Raw genomic sequence first — 12609 nt, 5'->3', positions numbered from 1 at the left:
TCTTTTTGATCGCGGACGCTAGCTTTGCTATATTTATAGCAATTTCATAATCTAGGTTTAAGTTAGTTGGATAAATAAAACCCATCCCAGAAATGTCCCCAGAACACCTATTTTTTGCCTGGCTAAATAATAACAAGATAAGTCATTATCCACTATAATTTAGTTGGACAAGTGGCTGAATATGGCAAATCTTGCCATTTTGACAGATAATTTCTGAGTTATCCATCTAAATGGCTTTTGAATATTGTCGTGTCCCCCCCCCCCCCCCCCCCGACTACCAGAAAAAAAAATGTCTGCTTCAAGAGGTGTAGTTTACATTTTTGTAATGGTATCAGCAGGAATATTTGGTAACATGCACATTAGTTACATGCCTGTTGATATCCTGACCCTGATTGCCCCACTCACCAAGATATTGTAGCCCACTGTGCCCCAATGACTCCTCCTTGGATGGTGCACTCCTCAATTAGTAATTAGGCATCTCAAAATGATTAAACACTTTTAAACGAAAATAAGGGCTTACTTACTTCAGAAATTGGTTTCCTCCTCTCACCGTACCAAACATAGGGCCTGATTCACTTAGACATAGGGGCCGATGCAATACAGTGTGTTCTCAGCCGAGTGCAGTTTAAACCCGCTGTCGGAAGCGGGTTAAATAGGCGCTAATCCACCCCCTAATACAATAGGGGGATTAGTACCTATTTAACGCGCGTCCGACGTGGAGTGAATGAGTTAATGCTCATCACAAGCAATTGCATGTGAATAAGACTATTACTCATTCACTCCAAATGCAAAAAGATAAATGTGCATCTCAGAAGTACCTTTATCGCTCAGATATTAACACCTGCCTGGAGCAGGCAATAATCGTTGAGCACATTGAAAAGACGTACAGAAAAGCAGAAAAAACTGCTTTTCTGTACTTTTTTCTTAAAGTAAAAAAAAACAAAAAACTTTGCAGACCGCCGAGTTATGAGAGACCGACGCCGTAAACTCAGCGTCGGTTTTCATATCCGGCCGTCTGCCAGTAATGAAAATGGCAGCTGAGATTTTCATTAGTGGCAGACAGACAGGTTATGAAAACCGAGGCCGAGTTTCCGGGGTCGGTCTTCATAACCGGCAGCCGCAGTGGGTCGCGTTAGCAAGGAGGTGCTATGGTCGCTCAAGTGACTCTAGCGCCTCCTTCTTAGCGCGACCCCCTAATTTACATATTGCATGGCGCCCCCTTTGCAGGTGCCATAAGTGCATTAAAAAAGCAGGCGCTGAAAAGTCAGCGCCCACTTTCCACGAAGATTATTGCGTCGGCCCCATAGAATGGGAGTAAAGCCTTAGTGAATCCAGCTCATAGTTCTCCGTAATTTTAAATTCTATTATTTGCCTCCTTCAGCTTTTGCCAGGCTTTTGTAACCCATCAACTCCCCAAATCATTATTTTACTTTATAACGTTTTACAGCTTTGAAAATGAACATGAACACCAACTGCCTATAATTTACTCGTTTATTCAGGCCTCATCATCCATATATCACCCTCCTCAGGTAAGGGGACCACACTTCCCAGTCCTGAGGAGCACTGGACAACTCGATGCAGGGTGAGGGAATGTGAGCTCTGTGAGTTGGGGGCAGGAATACTGTCCACTCCAAAATTTGTGCTCCAATAAAAAGGAAATTTACTTGATAAATAGTACAAGACAATTGTAAAGACAAAATCCCACAATGTAGATATCAGAATATTCCATTCTTTCTCCCAAAAACCTTTTGCTTCTAAGCCCCAGGGGACAAAAACAAAACAAAATGAATAGCCCTTCCTGAAATTCCTCACTGTACTCACAACTGACTGGCTGCCCCAAGATAATCTTCCACTGGTTTCTGATGGTGTTGAGTTCTTGAGTTGACCCTTGACACTTGCAGAAGAGATCCTTTCTCTTCTGTGGACCAAAACTGGAACCTCAGATCATATGTGCCAGTTTTGTGGGAAGAGGTGCTTGAGGCCTCCCAATTGTAGCCCTTCCCCTGTTTGTGCTGTTATTTCTTCCAGGGGTGCTACAGGTTCCAGAGTTCGTCTGGGGGTGGGGACTGTTATATTCCTGGGCCCTGGCCCGGTCACTAGCTCTTGAATACCCAAACTCACACTCCAGCTGGAGAATGCCCACCAAATGTGCAAAGGTCCAGAATAGGAGCAAGGAAGTAAAAATTAGCAAAAGGGTTAAGTAGCAATCGATCTAAAGGCAAACTAAAAAAAAATCTAAAAAACAAACAGAGTCCTGGTTTGTGTTCAAAATAGCCTTTTGCTTTAACTTGAAAATGAGTGTCCAGGTCAAATTTTAAAAAATGAAGAACAGCATCAAAAGTATTAAAGTGATGAAATCCATAGTTTCCTTGTCCATTCCAGATCTCCTTTCTCCTGCTCTACCATCTTCTATTAGTAAGGGCTATACTCCCTTACACATTCTGCACGGAACCGATGAAGGGATCATAGCTCTTGAAAACTAGTCACAAAGATATTAAGTTAGTCCAATAAAAAGGTATCACCTACATCTTGTTTTTTGACCTTTATTTCTGTTTATGGTGGAATGGAACATTGCCTTTAGGTATTTTAGTTAATACATAACATGGCTATTTTAGCTTCGAAATCATTTTTCTTGCACATATTCTATTAGATCAGTCTTGTTAACTACACTCTGTTCTAGTCCCTTTCTGGGTGAGGGCTATTCAAGAAACTTGCCTATGGAAAAAAGTATAAAACAAAATTAAAAATGCACAAGGGGCTTATGTAATATAGCTTAAAGTACACATTATGGCCATTTAACAAATGCTAAAGCTTGAATGATATGCAGTAAGGGCTTAAAATGTGTTAAATGATCTCCCATGACGTTTAATGCAAGTGTTAAAATTAATGCTAGCTCACATGTAAATGAGGAAAAGTCATATGCAAATAAGGCTTTACTGGGTCTATGAGAAATAACGTGCTATGCTTCATCTTCTAGCTGTTTCTTGTTGCACTGCATACAGAGTCTGGCTTCTTGTGATTTCCAGTTCAGTTTTGTCTGCACATTTCTATTTATTCTTTATGGTGTCTTTATTCTGTATTTGGTGAAGGTCTGTCTGTGTTCTGCATGTGTAATTGAGGTGAGGATTTCTGCTAGCATGTAGTTTCTGTGTAGGGATCTGTAGCATTCTGGTTTGGTATATTGATGTTTAACATCCTGGCGTAATATTTGCAGTGTTTCTTTTTCTAAATAGGGTTGTTACTGTTTGAGTGCTAGCATTTACTGCTGTTTTGGTATAGGAGGTTTACTATATTGTATGCAATTCAATTTGCTCATGGCTTTCTGAGGTCCAAACCCTCATCAGACACATTTTACAATAGGTTGGTACCACGAAGTGCATGTAAATATTATACATATTTTTAACTTAGGAGGTTGTGATTGTCCTTTTTCATGTAAAATCTGATATTATAATGCATAATTTTTATTTGCATTTGGTGAGGGCTGGGAGGGAGGAGATGGAAGGCTGTAGGATTTGCCCAGTGTCCTTAATACCTTTGCACTGACCTGGAAAGGGTATACACTCAAACTCCCAACACCAACAGACCCCCCACCATTTACCCATCTCCCATTTTTCCAGTGTGGCAGGGTTCCTAGAAATCTTATCACTGCCACTCCATCTGCTACTCTTCAGGAAAATCTGTCCCCTGCTTTCCCCATTCTGCAGCATTTCAAATCACTGAAAGGACCAGACTCCAAGGGAACCCCATCTTGGCCTTCTTTTTAAATTGACCTGTACTGTGCCTTTGGGGGGGGGATGGGGATCACCATTCATCCTTCACCTCAGGCAGCATATTGCCATGAGCCACCCCTGTATGTCCCCCTGCTCCCCCCTCATAGCATGATTCCCACCTATTCCTTTGGAAACAGGTCTTACCAGTTTTGGAAGGGAGGGTTCTTCATGGCAGGAGGGATATCTGACTATAGCACATCTGTTGGTGAATGATGCCACTAGGGGTGCTTTATATAGAGGGGTTTGACTCTTGTGGTGTTCTTGCTATCTGGGGTTAGGGATGATGCTTAGGGGCTAAGATTTAGGAAGGAGTCATTTTGTGTTAGAACATAAGAAAATGCCATACTGGGTCAGACCAAGGGTCCATCAAGCCCAGCATCCTGTTTCCAACAGTGGCCAATCCAGGCCATAAGAACCTGGCAAGTACCCAAAAACTAAGTCTATTCCATGTAACCATTGCTAATGGCAGTGGCTATTCTCTAAGTGAACCTAATAGCAGGTAATGGACTTCTCCTCCAAGAACTTATCCAATCCTTTTTTAAACACAGCTATACTACCTGCACGAACCACATTCTCTGGCAACAAATTCCAGAGTTTAATTGTGCGTTGAGTAAAAAAGAACTTTCTCCGATTAGTTTTAAATGTGCCCCATGCTAACTTCAATGGAGTGTCCCCTAGTCCTTCTACTATCTGAAAGAGTAAATAACCGATTCACATCTACCCGTTCTAGACCTCTCATGATTTTAAACACCTCTATCATATCCCCCCTCAGTCGTCTCTTCTCCAAGCTGAAAAGTCCTAATCTCTTTAGTCTTTCCTCATAGGGGAGTTGTTCCATTCCCCTTATCATTTTGGTAGCCCTTCTCTGTACCTTCTCCATCGCAATTATATCTTTTTTGAGATGCGGCGACCAGATTGTACACAGTATTCAAGGTGCGGTCCTCACCATGGAGCGATACAGAGGCATTATGACATTTTCCGTTTTATTCATCATTCCTTTTCTAATAATTCCCAACATTCTGTTTGCTTTTTTGACTGCCGCAGCACACTGAACCGACGATTTCAATGTGTTATCCACTATGACACCTAGATCTCTTCTTGGGTTGTAGCACCTAATATGGAACCCAACATCGTGTAATTATAGCATGGGTTATTTTTCCCTATATGCATCACCTTGCACTTTTCCACATTAAATTTCATCTGCCATTTGGATGCCCAATTTTCCAGTCTCACAAGGTCTTCCTGCAATTTATCACAATCTGCTTGTGATTTAACTACTCTGCACAATTTTGTGTCATCTGCAAATTTTGATTATCTCACTCGTCGTATTTCTTTCCAGATCATTTATAAATATATTGAACAGTAAGGGTCCCAATACAGATCCCTGAGGCACTCCACTGTCCACTCCCTTCCACTGAGAAAATTGCCCATTTAATCCTACTCTCTGTTTCCTGTCTTTTAGCCAGTTTGCAATCCACGAAAGGACATCGCCCACTATCCCATGACTTTTTACTTTTCCTAGAAGCCTCTCATGAGGACTTTGTCAAACGCCTTCTGAAAATCCAAGTATACTATATCTACCGGTTCACCTTTATCCACATGTTTATTAACTCCTTCAAAAAAGTGAAGCAGATTTGTGAGGCAAGACTTGCCCTGGGTAAAGCCATGCTGACTTTGTTCCATTAAACCATGTCTTTCTATATGTTCTGTGATTTTGATGTTTAGAACACTTTCCACTATTTTTCCTGGCACTGAAGTCAGGCTAACCGGTCTGTAGTTTCCCGGATCGCCCCTGGAGCCCTTTTTAAATATTGGGGTTACATTTGCTATCCTCCAGTCTTCAGGTACAATGGATGATTTTAATGATAAGTTACAAATTTTTACTAATAGGTCTGAAATTTCATTTTTTAGTTCCTTCAGAACTCTGGGTGTATACCATCCGGTCCAGGTGATTTACTACTCTTCAGTTTGTCAATCAGGCCTACCACATCTTCTAGGTTCACCGTGATTTGATTCAGTCCATCTGAATCATTACCCATGAAACCTTCTCCATTACGGGTACCTCCCCAACATCCTCTTCAGTAAACACCGAAGCAAAGAATCATTTAATCTTTCCGCGATGGCCTTATCTTCTCTAAGTGCCCCTTTAACCCCTCGATCATCTAAAGGTCCAACTGACTCCCTCACAGGCTTTCTGCTTCGGATATATTTAAAAAAGTTTTTACTGTGAGTTTTTGCCTCTACAGCCAACTTTTTTTCAAATTCTCTCTTAGCCTGTCTTATCATGTCTTACATTTAACTTGCCAATGTTTATGCTTTATCCTATTTTCTTCTGTTGGATCCTTCTTCCAATTTTTGAATGAAGATCTTTTGGCTAAAATAGCTTCTTTCACCTCCCCTTTTAACCATGCCGGTAATCGTTTTGCCTTCTTTCCACCTTTCTTAATGTGTGGAATACATCTGGACTGTGCTTCTAGAATGGTATTTTTTAACAATGACCACGCCTCTTGGACATTTTTTTACTTTTGTAGCTGCTCCTTTCAGTTTTTTTCTAACAATTTTTCTCATTTTATCAAAGTTTCCCTTTTGAAAGTTTAGCACGAGAGCTTTGGATTTGCACACTGTTCCTTTTCCAGTCATTAAATCAAATCTGATCATATTATGATCACTATTGCCAAGCGGCCCCACCACCGTTACCTCTCTCACCAGTCCTGTGCTCCACTGAGAATTAGATCTAAAATTGCTCCCTCTCTCGTCGGTTCCTGAACCATTTGCTCCATAAAGCTATCATTTATTCCATCCAGGAACGTTATCTCTCTAGCGTGACCCGATGATACATTTACCCAGTCTATATTGGGGTAATTGAAGTCTCCCATTATTACTGCACTACCAATTTGGTTGGCTTCCCTAATTTCTCTTAGCATTTCACTGTCCATCTCACCATCTTGACCAGGTGGACGGTAGTATACCCCTATCACTGTAGTCTTCCCTGATACACAAGGGATTTCTACCCATAAAGATTCAATTTTGTATTTAGTCTCATGCAGGATGTTTATCCTGTTGGACTCTATGCCATCCCGGACATAAAGCGCCACACCCCTCCCGACTGCTCCTCTCTGTCATTGCGATATAATTTGTACCCCGGTATAGCACTGTCCCATTGGTTATCCTCTTTCCACCATGTCTCTGAGATGCCAATTAAGTCTATGTCATCATTTACTGCTATACATTCTAATTCTCCCTCTTACTTCTTAGACTTCTGGCATTAGCATACAAACATTTCAAAGTTTGTTTTTTTGATTGTATTTTTATTCTGCTTTTTAATTGATAGGGATAAGTTAGAATTTTTAGCTCAGGTGAGTTTTTAGTTACAGGCATTTGGACTACTTTTCTAATTATTGGAACCTCACTGTCGGGATGCCCTAATTCTAGTGCATCATTAGTATCCTTTAAAGATACATCTCTCCGAACCATGCGCTGCTGAGCGACTGTCGGCTTTCCCCTTTGTTCTAGTTTAAAAGCTGCTCTATCTCCTTTTTAAGGGTTAGCGCCAGCAGTCTGGTTCCATCCTGGTTAAGGTGGAGCCCATCCCTTCGGAAGAGACTCCCCCTTCCCCAAAAGGTTCCCCAGTTCCTAACAAACTGAATCCCTCTTCCTTGCACCATCGTCTCATCCACGCATTGAGACTCCGGAGCTCTGCCTGCCTCTGGTGACCTGCGCGTGGAACAGGGAGCATTTCAGAGAATGCTACCCTGGAGGTTCTGGATTTAATCTTTCTACCTAAGAGCCTAAATTTGGCTTCCAGAACCTCCCTCCCACATTTTCCTATGTCGTTGGTGCCCACGTGTACCACGACACCCGGCTCCTCCCCAGCACTGTCTAAAATCCTATCTAGGTGACGCGTGAGGTCCGCCACCTTCGCACCAGGTAGGCATGTTACCAGGCGATCCTCACGCCCACCAGCCCCCAGCTATCTACATTCCTAATAATCGAATCACCCAACTATGACGGCCGACCTAACCCTTCCCTCCTGGGCAGTAGGCCTTGGGGAGATATCCTCAGTGCGAAAGGACAATGCATCACCTAGAGAGCAGGTCCTTGCTACAGGATCCTTTCCTGCTACATCTGGTTGGTGCTCTCCCATTATGAGACCTTCTTCCTCCAAGGCAGCACCAGGGCTGCCAGTCTGAAGTTGGGACTGGACTACTATGTCCCTGAAGGTCTCATCTATATACCTCTCTGTCTGCCTCAGCTCCTCCAGGTCTGCCACTCTAGCCTCCAGAGATCGGACTCGTTCTCTGAGAGCCAGGAGCTCTTTGCATCGCGTGCACATGTACAACTTCTCACCGGTGGGTAAAAAATCATACATGTGACACTCGATGCAAAAGACTGGGAAGCCCCCCTCTTGCTGCTGGACTGCTGCCTTCATCTCAATTTTGATCAGTTCCTAGTTAAGTTTTATGGGTTCATGGGTTTTGGGGGAAAAGGACTGCCCCAAGCTATCCTGGTCATAGTGAAAGGGCTCATTAGCATGAAGGATTTGCCTGCATCTACATGGATGTTAACTAGTTTTGTGCTAATGGCTACATCAGTATTCTAGCCATGCTACTGAGGGCATGTTTTACTATGCACTCAGTAAATATTATTGTAGAACTTAATAAAGCTCATTTTAATATGCATATGAACATTTTCTGAACTGTAAAGTAGAATATCTATCTAACTTATCTTGGATATTCAGCTGTACAATCGTGCCACTGAATACATCTGAATAACTTTGAGTTAGCTGAATAAGTTTATCCTGCTCACTTTAGACCTGCTCAATAGCAAGTGTAACTTACCCAGCTAACTTATCTGGCTGAGTCTGAATATCGCCACTTATCTGGCTAAGATACCTGGATAAGTAGCTCCTTCCTGGAATATCTCTGTCCCACCTACCACTTGGACAGATAACTATTTAGTGGTGGCCACTAAACACAGCTGAATATTGAAACACTGCTAATTAGCCACATAGGTTCCAGCTTATTCATATGCGCTGAATATCAAACCCATTCATTTCACATTCATTCTTTATGTGAAATGTTCTACAAAGACAACTATGTATAGACTTTAGGAGTTAGGTACCTACATTGAAAATTGAGTAGCGTTGAGCATCTAAATTAAGGAACCAAAAGTGGATATCAACAGGGGTAGGTAAAAAATGTTAGGTGCTTAGCTTGGTTTTCAACTAGGTTAGGCTCCTAAATCTAGGCAAATAGTGGTCAATTTTTAAAAAATGGTCAGCTTCTAAATTAGATACCAAAATTTAGGGAGATTTTCAGCTTAAAGTAGGTGACAAAATTTTCAGTTGATGATTTCACCTATATTTAGGTTCTTAAAGCTTAGATCCTACATTTAGACCTGCAATTAATTTGCCTAGATTTAGGAACATGTTTGGTACCTACTGATGAAAATCAGTGCTAAGTGCCTAGTTGTGTTTAGTTAACCAGGCTCCTAAGTTTAGGCACAAGCCCTAGTACGTTTTCAAGAAGGCTAATTTAGGTATCTACCTCCAAAAGCTGGGCACCTATATTCTTGGAAATGTGTCCCCACAGAGGTCAATTTTCAGACTCCCCATGTAGCTGTTATGGATAAGCAGTGTTTGGGTGGATTCTTGGGTATTGTGGCAGATGACCACGCCCACGGAGAGGAGCCCCGTGAGGCGCCACCTACGGGCTAAACGCAGGACGCACAAAAACAGAGTTAATTCTTTATTTATACAGCTTGAAGTGTACCACCAGAGGTGGCAGTAGTGAGGTAGTCTGGAAGTAGTAAAGTAGCAGTCTCAGGACCCTCGGCATAGGGGATCCTTCTCACCCCATTGGTTTAGGGGGATTCCGTGTAGGTTTCCCAGCAAGGCAGTACTGTGGATGAGCTACCAGGTTTTAAAATTGTGCTAATAAGGCCAGTAGGATCTCAGTCACACTGGTGCCCTGTGTTTTTATAGGATCTGTCTCGGGGGGGGGGGGGGGGGTGAGAGCTGATCAGGATAATTGGATTTAATTATCAAACAGTCTGGACCCAAGCCCCTTGAGCCCATGCCCTGAGAATTTTTAGTGACAACAATGGAGGTAATTTTAAAAGGACTTACACGTGTAAATGTAGTATACTATCATAACAATTTTAAAAATCCATTTACGTGCGTAAAATGCACTTACACTTGAATATCCTATGGGCAATTCAATGGCATATATAGTAGCAATTTTCAAAAGCCCACTTACTCGTGTAAAGTGTTTACCACTATATTCCCTTTCTTTCCCCTTTTCTCCTTCCCCTCTGCGATTTACCTTAACTTCCTTAGGTGCGCTTCTGCACCTCTTCCTCAATCCTTTGAGTAGGGCCTTGACTTTTCCTCTCTGTGTCCCTCTGTCCTATTCCTCATGCTATCTCTGTCCCTCTCCTCTCTTCTTACGTCACCCCTTCCCCATGCCCCTCTATCCTTCCATCCTCCCTCCTCTGAATCCCTTTGACCTATTCCTCCTTTACTTCATTGTCCTCTTCTTTCCCTGTTCATCCTGTTGGTTCCTTCCCTGTTCCTCTGCCTTTGTCCATCCTCTTCGTTCCTTCCCGTGTTCCTCTGCCCTTGTCAATTCTCTTCCTTCCATTGTGCTTCTTTGTTCTTCTCCCCTTCCCATGCCTGTGTGACTGTCCCTTCTCAGTGCCCTTGCCCTCTTCATTTCTCCTTTGTGCCTTTCTGTCCACTCCACCCCATACACATTGCTATGGGAGAAGAAGACAGCCTCATCCTGCGTGCTCTAATGGCAGTTGCTGCGCAGGCTGGGAGAGAGAATAGGAGAAGCAACAATACATGCAAGAGAGAGGCTTTTTCCTCTCACATGATGCTTTTAAATTGCTGCATTGCATGAAAATTTCCATTTTTTAAACATGCCTTAGTCTTGTATAGATGCTGTTTCTGTCTAGTATACACTTTTGTTTACCTTTAAGCTATTAAGTCCCTCTCTCTATTTTTATTCTCTGTGTTCTTCCTTGTAGGTTGTGGGGAAACACTACAGGATTCCACAGGCAACTTTTCATCTCCAGGTTTCCCAAATGGTTATCCTTCATATACACACTGTATATGGCGAGTGTCTGTCACACCAGGGGAGAAGGTACTGAAAGCATTACATTCTCTAATTTTCTACACTTTTCCTCACTTCACTCCTATACATCCAGACATACACTTAAAAATCTTATTTATATAATAATGTATATGTGTTTACTTTATTTCTCCATGAACATATACATTCATCTGTTTATGGAACTATTTCTGTGAAAGCTTTATTTTTTCTTTTTAACTTCTATACTCCCTTGGAAATCCAGTGCCAGTTTCATTTTTATTAATCAAAGAATGGTTATGTCATAACATTTGTCAAATCATCTGTCTGGAACAGGAAGGACCATTAGCTTCATCACATACTAGCTTTCAGTTTTTGAGGTAAGATTGACATGCGGTAGATGATTACAAAGGGAAATCCGGGTCACAGAAGTGCTTGCACTCTGAAATAATTTTGGATGAAAAATAGGAGAACTGAGAAGATGACAGCTGGCATAGGATTGACTAAGTCTTTTAGGGGAGAATAAAATATTTTATTACTTTAACTGGGAGTGTGCAAAGGAAAACTTTTTGTTTTGGTTCATTCATTTGTTTTGTAGGACAACACCATTCATTCCATTAGTTTCAAACAAAAATTTTTTGTTTGCTTTATTTGTTCATTTCTTAAGGCTCTGAAAGAGAAGCAAAACAGCAGAAAAAATGGCCAGATCTCCCCAAGGCTTCAGAAATGGGCTAAAGGGCACCAACAACAATGACATAACCTCCCCAAAGCTGTATGAGAGGGGCAATGTGGCACCAAGTATGGTATGAATAGCCCAAGACACCATGGATGAGGAAGAAAACATCAAAAGAGGCAGAAAACCCTCAAAGGAAGTGATAGAGGATCAAAGCAACTGAAAGAGTAGCATGAAGACCCCAAAGCTTCATGAGAGGCACAAACCAGCCACCCAGAGTTGCAAGAACATCCAAAGGCTCCAAATGAGGTGCAAAGGGCACAATGTATAAATCTCTAGGCAGGGAGAAGCCAGAGGAAATTTCTGGAGGAGGTCTGATGTCATTTCTGAAAGAGTTGGCTTTTTGGAATCGGAGTTGGTCTTCACTTGAGGCTAATATGATACTGATGAGAGACACCAAATGCTTTTTAACCACTAGCTGTTTAATATCCTGTGATTCAGAGAATCCAGGACATAATTCTTCTTATGAATCGGTTTTTGCAAATACTGCCTCAGAGGTTGCCTCAGATGTAGTAATCATGAGGAAGCATGGCCCTGGTTATTCTGGGTGCTTCACTTCTTCAACCCTTGCCTTTTGTTGTGGTATAATGCATCAAAAACTAATAATTTCAAGAACCATAAGGGAACAGACTTTGAAGAAAATGTCCAAGAGAGAATGAAACCATTAAAGATGATTGGCTGATAAGATGTATATAAAGTATCAGATGTAGAAGGCAAGAGCAAGTGTCAGTAAGTACCATGTAGAAAATAGAAAGTAAATGTTGAAGTAACCTTGTAGACAGCTGGAGAAGCAGAAGAAGTACCCTAAACTGCCAAGACTAGCATGGAGCTGCGGTGGCAACAGTTGTATTGGTTATTATTAAAAACTGAAACAGTAGGAGCAGAGCAACACAGGATGAAGACTAGCTTTAAAACCCTCAAGGTGTACCCTTGGACAGAATTGGGAATAGAGATCATAGACAAGTGCCTAGAATGCCAAATTCTGAAGGCACACAAAAACCGCTGCTGTTTTATT

General features: G+C 41.8%; 1 protein-coding gene across 1 annotated transcript in view; it reads left to right on the top strand.

Annotated features, from left to right (window-relative positions):
• Positions 1 to 10799: 10799 nt before the first annotated feature.
• The window catches only part of LOC115082243 (tolloid-like protein 1), a gene marked incomplete at both ends in the record, with an annotated part of 127182 nt that continues 125372 nt past the window's right edge, over positions 10800 to 12609 (top strand). Inside the window, 1 exon segment of the mRNA XM_029586491.1 lies at positions 10800 to 10915. Coding sequence (XP_029442351.1) covers positions 10800 to 10915 — 116 coding nt within the window.

This window comes from Rhinatrema bivittatum, unplaced genomic scaffold (genome assembly GCF_901001135.1).
Source record: "Rhinatrema bivittatum unplaced genomic scaffold, aRhiBiv1.1, whole genome shotgun sequence".
NCBI lineage: Eukaryota > Metazoa > Chordata > Amphibia > Gymnophiona > Rhinatrematidae > Rhinatrema > Rhinatrema bivittatum.
The sequence above is the reverse complement of the archived record's forward strand: the minus strand, read 5'-3'. Positions and strand labels throughout refer to the sequence as shown.